General features: G+C 33.9%; 4 protein-coding genes and 2 long non-coding RNA genes across 9 annotated transcripts; 2 read left to right on the plus strand and 4 right to left on the minus strand.

The window, feature by feature from the left end:
* Window positions 1–258: 258 nt before the first annotated feature.
* Window positions 259–865, plus strand: LOC143465875 (uncharacterized). Its single transcript, XR_013118668.1, has 3 exons — window positions 259–451; window positions 614–666; window positions 740–865. It is a non-coding gene; the product is annotated as an uncharacterized LOC143465875 (long non-coding RNA).
* Window positions 852–3,300, minus strand: LOC143465874 (actin, muscle). Its single transcript, XM_076964390.1, has 5 exons — window positions 3,085–3,300; window positions 2,552–2,876; window positions 2,245–2,406; window positions 1,873–2,064; window positions 852–1,750 (listed from the first exon to the last, which is right to left on the minus strand). Exons 1-5 carry the CDS (start codon window positions 3,214–3,216, stop codon window positions 1,425–1,427), a joined length of 1,137 nt encoding a protein of 378 aa, XP_076820505.1. The 5' UTR covers window positions 3,217–3,300; the 3' UTR covers window positions 852–1,424.
* Window positions 3,301–3,542: 242 nt separating this feature from the next.
* LOC143464420 (uncharacterized) lies at window positions 3,543–7,207 on the plus strand. 2 transcript variants are annotated; one of them, XR_013118494.1, is made up of 5 exons: window positions 3,543–3,822; window positions 4,390–4,491; window positions 6,655–6,821; window positions 6,979–7,010; window positions 7,075–7,207. It is a non-coding gene; the product is annotated as an uncharacterized LOC143464420 (long non-coding RNA). The 2 variants fall into 2 exon arrangements; XR_013118493.1 differs by lacking the exon at window positions 3,543–3,822 and having other exon boundaries at window positions 4,349–4,491.
* On the minus strand, window positions 4,434–13,111 carry LOC143464417 (mitochondrial amidoxime reducing component 2-like). 3 transcript variants are annotated; one of them, XM_076962166.1, is made up of 13 exons: window positions 10,878–13,111; window positions 10,240–10,395; window positions 9,967–10,097; window positions 9,637–9,698; window positions 9,283–9,357; window positions 8,564–9,126; window positions 7,823–8,220; window positions 7,315–7,485; window positions 7,061–7,229; window positions 6,690–6,830; window positions 6,324–6,385; window positions 5,616–5,690; window positions 4,434–5,376 (listed from the first exon to the last, which is right to left on the minus strand). In XM_076962166.1, exons 7-13 carry the CDS (start codon window positions 8,050–8,052, stop codon window positions 5,253–5,255), a joined length of 972 nt encoding a protein of 323 aa, XP_076818281.1. In that variant the 5' UTR covers window positions 8,053–8,220; window positions 8,564–9,126; window positions 9,283–9,357; window positions 9,637–9,698; window positions 9,967–10,097; window positions 10,240–10,395; window positions 10,878–13,111; the 3' UTR covers window positions 4,434–5,252. The 3 variants fall into 3 exon arrangements, with proteins under 3 accessions (XP_076818281.1, XP_076818282.1, XP_076818280.1); XM_076962167.1 differs by having other exon boundaries at window positions 10,827–13,111; XM_076962165.1 differs by having other exon boundaries at window positions 10,240–13,111.
* A 13-nt stretch (window positions 13,112–13,124) lies between these two features.
* Window positions 13,125–14,777, minus strand: LOC143466190 (mitochondrial amidoxime reducing component 2-like). Its single transcript, XM_076964827.1, has 6 exons — window positions 14,645–14,777; window positions 14,381–14,571; window positions 14,140–14,280; window positions 13,862–13,923; window positions 13,478–13,552; window positions 13,125–13,245 (listed from the first exon to the last, which is right to left on the minus strand). The coding sequence occupies exons 1-6, from the start codon at window positions 14,775–14,777 to the stop codon at window positions 13,125–13,127; spliced, it is 723 nt and encodes a 240-aa protein (XP_076820942.1).
* Window positions 14,778–15,428: 651 nt separating this feature from the next.
* On the minus strand, window positions 15,429–16,749 carry LOC143464419 (adenosine 5'-monophosphoramidase HINT1-like). Its single transcript, XM_076962168.1, has one exon. It carries the CDS (start codon window positions 16,525–16,527, stop codon window positions 16,144–16,146), a length of 384 nt encoding a protein of 127 aa, XP_076818283.1. The 5' UTR covers window positions 16,528–16,749; the 3' UTR covers window positions 15,429–16,143.
* Window positions 16,750–16,967: the final 218 nt, after the last annotated feature.

The following is a 16,967-nucleotide window of genomic DNA, read 5'->3' on the forward strand; positions in this document are numbered from 1 at the left end:
ACACAACTTTGGAAACATAAGTTAAGCTGAGAAAGGCTACAGATGTTGCGTGGCCGTACGGAGATAACATCCCCTTTATTTTACTTCCTATGTTCACGAACATTTTCCTGTTATGAAAATTGTTGTAAACCGCATTTGCTTAGCAGATAGTTTGACAACAACAGGAGTGGTTAAAGCATTACTGTAAGAAGACCAAATAGAAACAGCAGAAATAGCAACCAGAGTATATTAATCCACACGATATGTTACAAATGTTTAACGTCTTTTGCATTATTGTAGCACAAAGACAACGATTTTGATAACAAAATAAAATAATGAAATATCTGTTAATATTTCTGCTTCTGAATATGATCCTGTTGAAAGCTGGTGAAGGAATTTCGCTTAATCTAACCATAACGCAATTACAGAGAAACATAGTACATTCGCTGTCCAGGAGTCCAAGTGCGCAAATGTAAGGGAATGTGTATGGAAATGACTAAATGAATAGCGGTTTAGACAAGAATATTCTTATTTACGTATCTATTATAATACAGCAGCAAAATCCAACGGATTGCTACTTTTATATCAAGGTCCAAGTTTAAAAACATTTACACGCTTTGTTATTTTCTGACAGCGTCGTAAATGTTTCTTCGCCATGGTATTGGTTCTTCGACAACACATTCAACGGTAATCGTGTATATGCCGATTGTGAATATGAGCTGACCGGAATAATATCTTGAGCAGCTTTATTATTTCGCAGAGATAGATGAAGCTTTGGATACTGAAGATTTTACAGATGAAGAGTGAAAGCTGCTGCGCAAACAGCTTATTCTATATTGATTGTGTGAAACAGGCAAAACTGAAATAAAATGTAAAACTTCAGAAATTGTTGTATTTTTTTGAAGAAAAAGCATGTTTGCTTTTACGACATAAAATACTTTATGCATTTATTCATAATGTTTTCAAATATTTGGTGAAAGGGAGAAAATTAAGGGTTGAAGAATCAGAGAGAAATTTACGCTGCATGAATACGAACAATAAAATTAGCAGCAAAATGTTGCTGCTTTTGGTTCAAGCGTCAAACAAGTTATTGAAAATTGAGTGGAGAGCACAGTCAGAATTCAGCAGATGACAAAGGCATGAACAATGAAAGATACGCATTGAGAATGCACAATCTTCAATAATTAATTATTATCATTATCATAGATAGCAGATTATTGTAAACCAAAGGTAGAATTAGATAGAAGTGTAAAGAATGGAACAATACAAGTAATGCGGCAAGGCAGGCTACTTATACTGAAGTGTGCAGATAAACTGTAAGTACATCGAGTAATTTCAATACAAAATAACAGCGAGGAAGCTGACAAAGAAAAGGATTTTAACAGACATAGAATTTAATAAAGTTTATGATTTGAAATAACTTTATTCTGGCATTTGAAGATAATTTAAAAGCATTTTCTGTGCACAATGGATGGTCCTGCTTCGTCATATTCTTGCTTGGTAATCCACATCTGCTGAAAGGTCGAGAGAGACGCGAGGATGGATCCTCCGATCCATACGGAGTATTTTCTTTCGGGAGGAGCAATGATTTTGATTTTCATGGTACTTGGTGCAAGAGCGGTGATCTCCTTTTGCATCCTGTCGGCAATACCAGGATACATGGTGGTACCACCGGAGAGAACGTTGTTAGCGTACAGATCTTTGCGGATGTCGATGTCGCATTTCATGATGGAATTGTAAGTCGTCTCGTGGATTCCAGCGGACTCCATTCCTGCACATACGTAATATAGATAAAATTTCTGGCTTGAAAACACTTTCTTATTTAATATGCTGATTGAAAGGCAATAGGCTAACTGGTCTTTAAATGCTTTAACTACATCGCTAAGCTTGTACCAATGAAAGAAGGCTGGAAGAGGGTTTCAGGGCAACGGAATCTTTCGTTTCCTATAGTGATAACCTGACCGTCTGGCAACTCGTAGCTCTTTTCCAGAGATGAGGAGGAAGCGGCTGTGGCCATTTCTTGTTCGAAGTCGAGGGCGACGTAACAGAGTTTCTCCTTGATATCACGAACGATTTCTCGTTCAGCTGTCATCGAAATTCAAAATGGCGTATTTGTGATTCCATAATATAGATGCAAGAACTTTGGTAGACGAAGTTTAGTAAGATTTGTAAAACTAAGCATATGTCTCAAATACGTATAAACTGCTGACAGTGAAGAAACATTAACGACTAAAAACAAACAGGTGTTAGCATTTAAGACATTACCAGTGGTAACGAAGGCGTATCCTCTCTCAGTTAAGATCTTCATCAAATAATCTGTGAGGTCACGACCAGCCAAGTCGAGACGAGCAATGGCGTGGGGAAGCGCATAACCCTCGTAGATCGGGACGTTGTGAGATACACCATCACCAGAGTCGAGAACGACTCCTAAGTATAAGGCTATATTTAGCATGAGGCACACCCTATTTATCGTGGCGGGTACGTTTATTCAGTAAAAAAATATAGAAAGAACCATTTGATAAAGTAATATTTGCATAAAAAAAGTAGAAAGAGAATGTTGACAAAAATTTACCTGTAGTTCTTCCAGAAGCGTACAAAGAAAGTACGGCTTGAATTGCAACGTACATTGCGGGAACATTGAATGTCTCAAACATAATTTGAGTCATCTTTTCACGGTTGGCTTTGGGATTTAATGGGGCCTCCGTTAGGAGGGTTGGGTGCTCTTCGGGTGCAACACGAAGCTCATTGTAAAAGGTGTGATGCCAAATCTTCTCCATATCATCCCAATTAGTAATGATACCATGTTCGATGGGATATTTTAAAGTGAGGATACCTCTCTTGCTCTGGGCCTCGTCACCGACGTAACTGTCTTTCTGACCCATACCTACCATTACGCCCTTGAGAAAACGGAAAAGATTTTAATAATAATGTTGTCAAATGATGCGTCAAACCATTCCAGTGTATAGCTTAATTATACTGCAACATCTGCAAAATAGGTCTAGGTTTGTGACTGTCATTTAAAGAAACCAATTGGCTTGGCATTAGATACATTCTGCGCTTGTTTCAGTCAAACTTCTTTCTAAAAGCATTTGACAATACTCTTACCTGGTGTCTTGGTCTCCCAACGATGGAAGGGAAAACAGCTCTTGGAGCGTCGTCGCCAGCGAAACCGGACTTGACCAAACCGGAACCGTTGTCACAGACAAGTGCGGATTGATCTTCTTCGGAGTCAGACATCTTTAAAGAAGCTTTTGTATGAAATTCGAATAAAGTAGGTTGTTAAAAAGCTAGTTGCTCCCAACTGATTTATCGTCGCTAAACAAATGTGATTCACCGTTAATTCAGTATCGCTTATATACGCATCTGGTTCGTCACTTTTTGCGTTAGCTGTCGTCACTTTCACCAAAGTCAAAGCCTGCTGTTCACGCGTTAAGGAAAACACCCTGGATATCTCCATATTTGGCATTCAAAGTGGCTCAAGGGCCACCCTATCTGGTATCGTCGTAAAAAGACGCAACACGGCTTGAACTACTTTGTGTGGTGGCAATAGGCCTAAACGCTGGACAGCTTGCAACCTCAGCGAGTCTCTTAGTATTTTTACGCTGCACGGAATCAAAGAAATGAGTAATGACGCAGAATTTGCTACCAAAGCCTTATGAACAAAACCCTAAAGGCTTAAGATATAGGCACTGCTAGTCTCACGATTTTAGCCAAGAAACTGGCGATAAGCAAATGGTTAAAGTGAAATTATAGTGTTTGACGTTTGATAATGTTAGAGCGAAAAAACTGATATAATTCTTTGTTTAACTAGGTATATTTTGAACTGTTCATGCTGATGAAAAGGTAAATATTAGTGTTATATAGAAGCAAAAACTAACATCAAGGTTACTGATTTTCGTTTGAAAGATCCTCTTGAAGAGAATTTTTTCACATTACAAAGAGGCAGAAGAGGTTTCTTCAACATAAAAACTGCAAATTAAATTTCTAGTTTTCCATGTTTGCACTTGTAAACTTACAATGGCTAATAGGGTCTGAACATTTCATAAATCTCGGGAAGGTCTGAACATTTTAATCTTTCATTTACTTGAGTTTGAAAAATTAAAGATTCTTTCTTATAACACCCACTTGTTTTTGGACTTTCAGAAACCACTTGCAGTGATTGCAACTGTAACGTTTGTGAGACGTTTTCCTGGAAAAGCATGTAGTCATCTTTTCTATTATTCTTGTTTTGATTTTAATACAATCCGATTTTTCGGTATTTTTGTGTATTAAGCCTACTTCAGTTTTTTTTCTTCCTTGGTCTTCATGATAAAAAGTGATAATGACAAAAGCAAACTGTGACGAAGAGTGTCAACTAGATTATAATTATCGAAAAACTTCTTGCAAAACTTATTATTTAATAACTCTCAGCTGAAGCTTCAAGGGCTACGTTGATTTCAACAAACGTTGGAAGATAACGAAAAGAAAGAAAATTATGTAATGAAACCCAACCAGCACAAACTTCAATGAACAGTAAGTAATACAATGTATCTAACGTCATAGAAATCCTGCACAAGTTGCTACAAGCTTGTAATGGCAAACATTAAATTAAACAAGAGCACCTTATAAGCTATTATGTTCAAATTGTACATAGCCTTCTTAGCAATACTTATTACAAATGTTAAAATTCCTAAATAACAGATGTTTGGTGAATTGCGTAATGCTGTCATATTGCACCAGTGATAATAAAAAAGCGTGATATATGAGCGATTTTGTAATATGAACGAATTAGATACGTAAAAAGCAATTATAATGTGGCAAACAACGAGTATGAACATTGCGAGGCATCCAACAGGCACGACTGCGTGGCACTAACCGCCACAATAATTACAACGCGAATTACAGAGTTGAATCATACCAAATTCTATGCATTTTATATCACCGCAAAAAGGTAGTATGACGTCATATTTATTATTTCATGCAAATAATTTCCAAATCAGTCAATAGATTCTGCATAACTAAACGCTGTAACAGGAGAACTTTAATTCACTTAACTGGGACTCATAGTTAACTTAGATTTTAAGCTGTAAGTTTTATTTAAGCTTAGTACGGTACTTTTTAGGCTACAATATTTTTATGACAACATATTCCGCTTTTAATCATTGCACAATTCGTTTTTATCACTGCACATTAAAACTAGGTATGAAGCTGAGCTGAACTGTAGATTGAGTTAATTGCATAAAACGAATTAAAAAGCTTATTAGAAATGAATGGCTGGAATAAGATGTATTTGCTCATTGACGAGCATACACAACATCCCCAACTTTTAGCTTCCCTTCTTTAATGATATTGAGGCTGATTCCAAACAAGGGGCTGCTTCCATATGTTGGTCGGTCTTCTGGGTTACAAAGTCTGTACCTGCAAAATGTCAATTTTATCATTATCTGCACTGTTTTGATGTCAAAAAATAACATCCTGGTCACAAACGGTGTTTAACATGAACTAAAACTGATGCATATTCATTGAAACGTATGGTTTTTTCAAAGCTTACCATGCATATTTAGCTAAAACGTTGGTGTAAAATTATGTATATGAACTATAGACATGTTTTTTTAACATGTTAGCAAGTGAAAATGCATCAGGTTTGTGGGAATTACTTTTTAAGTGTTGTTAAAGGCTCCATTTTCGGGTGCTTTGTTCCTTTGTCAACATCCACGGTAGTTAATACACACCTACAGGATGGCATATGTATAAAATAAATGAATGATGTGCCTCCTTAACAGCTAAAATACAGTATTTTATACAGTGAGTAATGGACGCAGCCACAAATATTTTATACAATGAACGCAGACACTAAACAAATGCTTGTTTTATAGATTAACATTAGCTTGTGCATGTCAGTAAACAATGTTGCAACCAGGTTATTTTCGCTGACTTAAATTAAACCGAGTCAAGTAAATTAAATTACGATTGTAGTCAATTAAATACCTCTTACTTTAATTTTACTAAATTAACAGTAGCCAAGACTGTCTTAAATTTAGTCTGTTTAATACTCTCACATAGAATTGTTTATTTATGACTAAAGCGTCTGTTTTTATTACCTTAAGGTCTAATATTTTGCCCTCACCTCTACTGCTGTGTAACGTAATTCGGATTAAGCCAGATCAATGAATTAATTCAGTATAACACTGTTTGCAACATATCATACACACTAAGACAGGCAAGAAGCTAAGAATTTAAACTTACTGTCAAAATATAAATGAAATAAGATCATCACATTGTCAAATTGTCAACGTTTTTATGTTTAAACGATTTAAGCGATTTTTCTATTTCATCTGTACCAAATTCATTTTAAGTATCTTCACCTAAAGCAGTTTCGGGCGTAATCCAATTCAGTGTCACCAATCTTTATGTAGGTCCAGTTATCCTAAAAAGTAAATAGGTTTAGGGAATGTTGAAAATCAAAGTATACATTTTGATGATTAAAATTTAATTCTTCAATTGCTTTGGAAAAAAAACAGGGCAGTCCAAGAAAAATTACACTGTATACAAAATTAGCGAGTTGTGTTTTTAAGGTTACCGCAAGTCAAAAGTCAGAATCGAAAATTTGAAATATGTCAATTAGCCAAACATTATCACCTTCCTCAGTCCTCATTTGTGCAAAGCCAACTTTTTACTTGATATTTGGTTATCTAGACACTGATCACTACAAGATGAATAAATCAACTCACTTCTTCAAATGGTGCACAATCCTTTACTAGAATATTGGGTCTGAAGCTTCTAACTGTCAACTTTGATTCTAATTGTGAATTTAAATCTTCCAGTGATGCTTCCGATAAAATATTTGAAGGGGATCCATCATGGTATATTATCTTAATGTATTAATAATTCTGTAAAACACACTAATTGGTATAAGTTGGCATTACAATTACGTTATCTACTAAATAACATTTTCATACTAGTACTGTATATCCATATTCTTCTTTATTTGTGTTCAGTTTATTCTATTTTTTATTATAGAAAAACCTGAAAAAAGCAGCAGCAAGTATCTGGTAAGTTACTTAATGTTCGTTCAATAATATTGACGGGTCTTCAACTTCACCTTTCCTTTCTTAGCATTTAGTTTACTGTATTTTGGGTCTCGTCCAGTTATTCCACGCAAATGAGTTTGAGGATGATAAACAAGCCTATATTCTTTCTTGAGAAAGTCAGACAACCACTGTGAAACATCATCTCCACAGTCGACACCCAATGTCTCTTCACCCCACACTCTAATAATATTTAAAGCAGAAATGGTTAAGTTAGAACCTGTTTTTCTGTTCAAAAATGAAAGTCTTGTAAGAAGTGAATACATACCGGCAGGTTATTGCTTGTTTTGAGTTTATTGGAATTTCCACATTCAACACTGGCATTCCTGGAGCGTTTAAAGTTAAAATGCCATCTTCTACTTTAGTAGCGATCAAAACAAGCTTTGGTTCAGCTCTAGCTGTTTGCATATTTCCATCTGATTGTATCACCATAAAACTTCTATAAATTACATTTTTCAAATATTGTAACTCTGTTTGAGCAAATGCCAAAAATGTTTGAATATTTCTACAAACATTCAATGGTATCAGCATATTTATTGTGTTGTTACTGCATGATTTGTAATCTGCTCAATAGGTTTTAACCATGTCATCCAATGCATAATAATTTATGATAAACAAAACGATAAAATTTACACTGCATTGACTTTCCTTGTAGAAACAGCACACAACGTTAAAAATTCAAAGTATTAAACATAAATTAACTTCATAAATGCCTACATTATGCAAAAACCTTGTTTAAAAAACATGACATTAGTATTAAAATATGATATAGGCACCTGTCATAAACATTTTGGTCAATAAAATGGCTACCCTTGCGAGTACACATCATTTCCTTGACACCAACTCCCCTTGTAGATTTAATGGGATATATGAACAACTGGCTGACTGTTCCAACATTTTTCCATTGTTTGCGTCCTCTTTTGTAAAGGTATGTGACAGCAACAGTACCCAGAGAAACAGCAAGTGTCACACCTATTGCAACTTTATGACTTTGCAACCAGTCCATTTTTTTACAATGTTAACAATTTCTGCAACTGAAAATTCTTTGTGCAAAGTTACACAAGATTTCTAGCTAGTTATGTTGCTCCAATATAACCACATAGATTTCACTGCCAAGTTGGTACAGATTTAATCAAAATATTATCCTTCACAGAGTTTCCTACATCCTTACAACCTAAAGATAAGTTACATTTGTCAGAAAACAGTTATCAAAAGTCATAAAACAGGTTACAGACTAAATTGCATAAAGATATAGACAAAATATTTAATTTCTTATGCACATGGTGACACACTGCAGTATCTAACAAAAATTGTGCTTTATTTTAAACCATTTAAATACATGCAAATGAAAGATCTACTGATTTGAAACATGATGATCAAACATAACAAATTTAATTGCATTCTCAAAAACTGTGCCAGAACAAAATAAATTTACAAATTTGTTCATGATAAAATCATTCATATTGCAATGAACAAGTACGAACACATGCTTCATCCACATTTCTTTTTAAACTTACTTTGCACGTTGATTACTATCAATTGAAGTTTAGACTGCACGTACTTCCATTATAGTATTGGGGCAAGGTAATGAAACCACATATTGCAAGTCATCACCAAAAATTGACTCAAATGTAACATTTACAAGGGAAAAATTTTATCATAAGCTGCATTGAAATAGCAACTGGCATGGTACAATGAAAATGCAACTTAACCTATGGTATAGCAATCATGCAATAGTATTTAGCCTTCCACTTGGTTGCAATGATAAAAAATTTATAGCAGGTTTATGCTGTTATATACATGTACCACTAGTTGTTAATTACAAAGAATTGATAAATTGCAAAATACTGTGACATTACAGAAGGGATAATAAAAAACATGGTTGCATGTCTAACACCAAATAATAGAAAGTAAAATTAAAACATTTATCAACTCTAAGGTGACCAAATATTTTGCTGACTAACAAGCATATACAACATCTCCGACTTTTAGCTTTCCTTCTTTAATAATATTAAGTCCAATCCCAAATAGAGGATTGCTTCCATATGATGGTCGGTCTTCTGGCTTGCAGAGCCGATACCTGCAAATTAAGCTAAACGTTTAAGTCACAATCATCTAGTGGGAGAATACCCTGGACAGCAGCTTTGTACAAGATGGGAATGCACATCGATCGATAGGTGAATAAGTTGTGTATTATTGGTAAAGGAAACTAATACTTGCAAATGTATGCATATACTTTTTAAGCGTTGTCAAAGGCTCCATTTCGGGGTGCTTTGTTCCACTGTCCCGATCTACAGTTGTTTGCACACATCTGCATGATAAAGTATGAATCAATTTCCAACAGACAGCAAGAAATTATCTCTCCTTTAAATACTCACAAATAGAACAATTTTACAACAAATGCAGCAAACAAACGCATGTTGTAATAGTTTATTCATAAAAATTAATTTGTGGATTTTAGCAATACATCACTTACAGATAAACAAGCTTACTACAATAGCAATACACAAAATTAGTTTATTCGTTTTTTACTTTCCAGCTTATACTAAGTACGTTTTCCAACACTCAGTTAACTTTTAAACATTTTTACCTAAAGCAGTGGCGACTATAATCCAACTCAGCATCACCAATCTTTACATAGGTCCAATTATCCTTTACAAAACATACAATAAAAATCATCCAATTGAAAGCTATGTTGCTGACCAAAATTTCATAGCTTTAAAAACCGAAACTAGTCAAATAAAAATTTTTGTTTGATGGCAAGTTATTTTCCCATTACTGAACACAATTGAAAAAAGAATTAAAAGTTTCAGTAGTTAGATTAGTAAAAACTATGTATTTTTCTATGCTTGCTTTCTAAGTTACTTGATTTCCTGTTACACAACAGCTTGTGCCAAAATTAGCTACAAAACCAACTCACTTCTTCAAATGGTGCACAATCCTTTACTAGAATATTAGGTCGAAAGTTTCTAACTGCCAATTTGGATTCTAATCGTGAATTTAAATCTTCTTGTGATGCTTCCGATAAAAGATTAGATGGGGATCCATTATCTTAAAATATTTAAAACTTGTTAAAATATGCAATTTACCAACAGCAATTGCCTGTTCAGATTATTAAGTAACTTTACCAGGAATTAAAGTGGACAAATAAAGTAAAATTATGAAATATTTATCCATGTTCGTTCTATTTCACCTTTCCTTTATTTGCATTCAGTTTACTGAATTTTGGGTCTCGGGCACTTATTCCACGCATGTGAGTCTGCGGATGATAAACAAGCCTGTATTCTTTCTTTCATGAGAAAATCGAATAACCACTGTGAAACGCTGGGCTATTTCAACACCACCTCATCTAAAATCGTTAAAGTTTAAGAAGCCAATATACAGTGCAATACCAAACTTTTTGTCTTTGTCTGCATGACTTCTCATAAGAAGCTGCCACACTGTCCAGTTTATTAATGCACAAATTTTGATAAAACAGGTCATAAACCATTGCACAGATAATAGCTTATACATCTAATTTATCAATGTCACAATACTCAGATGAATAAAAAAACATTAGGCACTTGAAAAAAAACAATCAAGTTACTGCGTTTGTATTGCGATTTTAAGTGTTAGCATTATTTCCTTTTTGTAAATCTGTTTTCATCATTGTTGATTTTTGTGAATTATTAAACTGTAATACTTTTGGTCAAGTATCTTTTGACCACGTTCTGTAACTAACTATAGATCAACATGTTTTAAATGTTAACTAGTATTGTAAAGTTTTATCTTTGTAATTACCAGTCTTGAATCTAAAAAATAAACTTTGAAATTCGTCACCAGCATATTTACGTTGTGAGTACTTTCACTTGGGTGAAAGAACCAGCAACTTGATACTTTCAAAAGGTATTTTCTACACAGATAATAGTTTGTTGGAGACATTTGTTCCTAGTCAGGGAAGTCCAAAACCATTCTTTCAGCAGTATAACTGGAATATATCTAAGCAAATGTAAACGGTTTATCGAATGTCAGTTTTGGTAAAAAATTATGACAGACTTTAAAATGTAAAACCTGAAAGTTTTACATTCAAATTTGGCTTTTTGATTTAGAATTATAATAAAAATGATTGCAATTCATTTAGGTAGAATTTAGATTTTAAACATTCTGGCTTCTAGTCTGTGCACTTGTTCGTTTATGATGCCGACTCGTTACAATAATACAAATGATTGTTTTATAATCATTTCGGTGCATGCAAATTGAATGACAGATCATTTAGAATATCATGCACAACACATTACATAAAAGTCTTATTTGTGCAAAACAGGATAAAGTCTTAATTATGTTCATAATGCGATATGTCATATTACTTCAGTTTGCCACAGTAGTAGATTTTTCAAATAAAAACTTCAGACACACAATTAACAAGAAAAGTATGACCTGGGATATATAAAAATTGAACTACCACAAAGTAGGCAAATAGTGATGACTACAACAATTGAAGATGTATAATTTTTATTACCATTAATGGTAAGAAGTATCAAGTCTAGAGAATTCATGCATGAAAAGTAGTGAATGCAGCAGGAAATGCGAGTGATAAGCAACAGAAAAAAATTTGCATGTTGATTAAATAACAGCACAAAGTCATATTTGTAAAGATATGGCAAATGTACCCAATCGATATCAACTATAAATTTTGATATACTTGGTCTAATAGTGCATTGCTGAAATCGAGCAAAAACTAAGAATGCTAGAAAACTGAAACATTTTCTGCATGATGAAGTGATTAGAGCATTGGAATATTAACTAACTACAGTCAGACCTTGTTTATCCAAACCACGAAAAACCCAAATTCTTGCCATTTAGAATAATACAGCTAGGTAGGGATGTTCAAAATTTTATTACTGAAGCTATTCATTTTGCGTGCAGGTGCACCTTCAGCACAATTGTTAACCTAAACGCATACTATTTTCAATCAATTGATTTTTACTGCAATATTCATTCAATAATCTGGATAGATTGCTAAACCGAACTTTTTGACAAACAAAGCGGGCCAGATTAACGAGGTCTGTTAGTTCGGTCACAGCAGCTTAAGTGATAAACCATAATCGAGTTTCAGTTGGACAAAAACTTTCTGCAATCTAAGAATATTAATTCCAGCACCATAAGCAGCATAATCAAGTACAAAACTGACATCATTGCAAAGAATATATAGCAGAGAAATTTGTTCATGCAAAGCTCAATCAGCAATCTGCAGAAAACACACCCTGACCTATGTCATAAGCACCCAGCACAGATCTCTTACAATGGTTCGAGCTGATCAACTTTAAATCACCTTCACGCTGGTACGAGCATGAAATTCCAAAGTTATGAATTAAAAATAATGAGGAATTGCATAAAGCGATGATATTTTACAAATGATATCGGAAGCATAGTTGCATAGCAATCAATATCAAACAATAGCAGGCCAGATAGGTGATCACTAGGGCAACCAAAAGTCAATATGGTCAATTTTTTTTAACCTGCTCAGAATGCTATCAAACAAGCACAAAACAAATTTCAGCTTTGTACGACGTGTGGTATAGAAGTAATTAGGTCAAATAAAGTCAAAATGTTACGTTAGGTCAAAATACGGTCAAATTGTTTCTTTAGGTCTTCTTTTTAGGTCAAAATCTATTAAACTTGTAATTTTGTAACCATTTTGTAATATTATTCTTCCGTTTTTCTCTTTTCTTTTACTGCAAACAATTCCAGTGCCCCAAATTATACTTAGAACCAAAGCCACAAAGAGAGGGAAGGCCTTTCAGCGCGTCTGGTGACGTCACGATGTGAAGGCATTGCATTTGAAACTGCAAGTTGTCAATCTTAATACGCAGAAACGAAAAAAAGTCAACACATAGAAAAGCGTTTTGTCAATTTTAAATGCAGCTTTAGATTAGAAAGTTGCTGTAGACAGTGTAGACTGTAGAGACTATCAGCATAGCGTTTTTCAAAATAAGGTCATAATTTAAACTTTTTAGGTCAAAATAAGGTCAAAATATGCAAATTTTAAGGTCAAAATTTAAACTTTTTAGGTAAAAAAACTGGTTGCCCTAGTGATCACTAGCATGCATACACAATATCTCCGACTTTTAACTTTCCTTCTTTAATAATATTGAGGCTGATGCCAAACAGGGGACTGTTTCCATATATTGGTCGGTCTTCTGGCTTACAAAGCCTGTATCTGCGAAACGTCAAACAGATTACTCTCTCCACTGCTTGGATACCAAAACTTACATCCTTGTCACACGAGGCACGAAAAGTAGTGAATGCAGTACATTTCAAAACAAAATGATGCATTTCAGTGTGCACTTTATTCATTGCATACATAAAGCTTTTGATAAAACTATGGAGTAAAAAAATTCATAGAGATTGCTTTTTAAGCATTTGCAATTGCGTTAACTTAGGGGAATTACTTTCTAAGAGTTGTCAAGGGTTCCATGTCTGGGTGCTTTATTCCTTTGTCCATATCCACAGTAGTTAATAAACATCTATAAATACATAACAAATTAGAGAGAAACTAAAATAATTTAACCAAGTAAATTAAGTAACCATGAATAAAATCATACAAGATTCAAACACTCTTAACTAAAAAATTAAAATAATTTCAAAATCGAGAACACAAAGCAAATGCATGTTTTGATGTAGCAGCCATTAACAATAACTTGAGTACGTTGGCAACATTTCTTTGCAGAAGCAGGTTAAAATGGCAATCTGATTTTTTTGCTGTTACCAAAAAACCTGTATTAGTATATATGTTAAGTATTGAAGTATATTATATACATTTCAATTACTTCCACCTTGAGCAGTTGCAAGCATAACTCAATTCAGCTTCACCAATCTTTATGTAGGACCAATTATCCTTAAAAAGTACAAAAAATAATATACATAAGTTGGCAAAAATTGAAGTCACAAAGATTGCTGATCAAAGCAGAATGGCTTGTATCCCATCAACACTGTACATAAAGTCACCATACAAACAATAGAAATATATAAAAAACACAATGCATATGTAATTAATTATTATATACCGGTACTATTTGTATATATATTGTTTAAAAATTACAAACCAACTAACTTCCTCAAACGGTGCACAATCCTTTACAAGAATATTGGGTCTGAAGCTTCTAACTGTCAATTTGGATTTTAATCTTGAATTCAGATCTTCCAGTGAAGCTTCAGATAAAATATTGCAAGGGGCTTCATCATGGTATATAATCTGAAAACATCAAACTTCTGACTCACAACATGTAATTAATCAGACAGGTTTTAATGCATATATAATATATATGTATGATTTGTATACTGTATATAGTTACCTTTCCTTTGTTTGCATTTAGTTTATTGTATTTTGGAAGATTGGATGTTATTCCACGAAAGTTAATTTGAGGATGATAAACAAGCCTATATTCTTTCTTGAGAAAGTCAGACAACCACTGTGAAACTTCATCTCCACAGTCGACACCCAATGTCTTTTCACCCCACACTCTAAATGTTAAATGGAAATAATCTTTTCATTGATAAACTGATTAAACAGAGCAAAAAAAAAAATAACACATGAAAGCACTGAGAAGATTTAAAACCTGCATGATGTAGCGTGTTTTGTGGAATTTTCACATTTATTGCTGGCATTCCTGGAGCATTTAGCGTTAAAGCTCGCTCTTTTACTTCAGCGGTGATCAAAACCATGGTAGGTTCAGCCCTTGCTGTTAGCATGGTTCCATCTGGTTGTATGACCATAAAGCTTCTGCAAAAGCATTTCCATAAATGTACAAATACAGCAAAAAATATTTTAGTGACAATGTAAAGATATAGATGTTGTTTATTACATCACTTACTTTGAAGGTTTAAGTAATATTTAAGTAGCAATAACCACGTATAAGCATGAGTACAAACGAGCTTAAAGTTATTTAAGATTATCTTATGATACCATAAAATTTTGCTTAAAATATATCAAACGATGTAAAAATTCACTTAAAACACAGTTTTGAAAATCATAACCTTATAAAAAGTCACTTTTCATACTGCATTTCAAAAAAGAGATAGATAAAATTAAATACTAACTAAATCACTTGCACCTGTCATATATACGCTGATCAACAAAATGGTTACCATTGCAAGTACACACCATTTCATTGACACATATTCCCCTTGTGGACTTAATGGGATACATAAACAACTGCTCTACTGTTCCAACCTTTTCCCATTGTTTGCGTCGTTTGTTATATAGATATATGCAAGCTACAGTACCAAGAGAAACAGCTAGCGTAACACTTATTGTAACTTTATGACTTTGCAACCAGTCCATCTTTCTTAACATGCAGATACCAAAGTTTTTGTCAATTTCGGCAATTGTAAATAAGCTACCTGTTGTTAAAATACATACCATAATTTCAGGTTACGATCAAATGCCAAAATCTAATGTAATATCCATGTAAAGTGGAAAATGTGGAGACTTCACAGACATAAATTTTGGCAACATGTACTTTTATTACACAAAAAGTATGTCATATTAGGCAAACATCAAGCCTACATTATTAGGTTAAAAGCATTGCACACAATTAACAAACAAGCAATTTTTAGCCATTAATCAGATATTTGTCCAGTTAAGTAAACATTTTGATTAAGGCAATACACCTAGATGCATAAATTTTTGAATGAACTAAACGTCCAAAATTTCCGTTCCACGGTTGCAAATTAAGATATAATTTTACATTCCATTTTACCAAGTAGAAACAAATTAACACAAAATTTATCAAAAAATAACATCAAAATTTCAGATTATTCTACTTGTGGTTTTTAAGGACTTAGATATTATGTGCATTATTAAATAGAATTATAGATTTGAAACTTTAGACGCTAAAAACATATATATGGTAGTTGACAACATTTGCTATAACCTATAGTACAATAATATTTTCGTTTTGTTTCCAAAGTTAATGCTACATTTTGAGTTTACAACTTAACAATAATTTTCAAAAAATTCAGAGATACAAACTTTGCAAGTTCCAGGCAAATTCTGGGATAGTGTAAAGCCTATTTGATGTACTGTATACAAAAGGCAATCCAGTAATGTGCATAATTAACCGGGTGGCCACGCCATTTGCCTTTTACCCATGACATGTAGATGTAAATGATAGACAGATTGAGCTCCATCTCGACCGTCATTGATCACAACACGAAATCCATTTTCAGCAATGCCTTCTTTCTCGGCACACTTTTTAGCGACCAACATCATGCGACCCAACAAGCCCGCATCATCATCTTCACACTTGGATAGCTGTGGAATCCCTTTTTTCGGTATGACCAAAAAATGTACAGGTGCCTGCGGGTTAACATCTCTGAAAGCAAGGCAACTGTCGTCCTCATAAATAATGTCCGCCGGAATTTCTTTGCGAACAATTTTTCCAAAGATCGTATCTCCACCAGGCTGAGCCGCTTGTGCTTTTTGTACTTCGTCGCTCATTTTGCAAACAAAACTGCTTGCAGTGAAGACTAGACAGCGCTATGAACCCAAAGTACGGTGGCTAAGCAAAATCTTTGAAGCCAATACAAACACGTTTTCTTCTGTGTAAATTTTTTTAAGTTTTATATTTGACGAATATGACGTATCCCTGTTCCACATGATCCAATGCAAAAACAAGCAGTGCGTATCAAGAAATCAAAATACAGCAATCGAGATCTCACGGACTAGTTTCATGAGTTAAGTTTTGGCCACAATTTAGTACAGTAATTCTTATTTTAGTTTTTATTAATTATATAACACAAACAATTAATATGCCTTCCTTTCCACACTACGTTGAACAGCTGTTAGCTTTCACTGTTCAGTTTTTTTCGCTTTAGGCCACGTAGAATACCAGAAATAAGTGTACTTAGCCACGGTTCGGTTAACACCAGACAGGGTTC

This window comes from Clavelina lepadiformis, chromosome 7 (genome assembly GCF_947623445.1).
Source record: "Clavelina lepadiformis chromosome 7, kaClaLepa1.1, whole genome shotgun sequence".
NCBI classification, from domain to species: Eukaryota; Metazoa; Chordata; class Ascidiacea; order Aplousobranchia; family Clavelinidae; genus Clavelina; species Clavelina lepadiformis.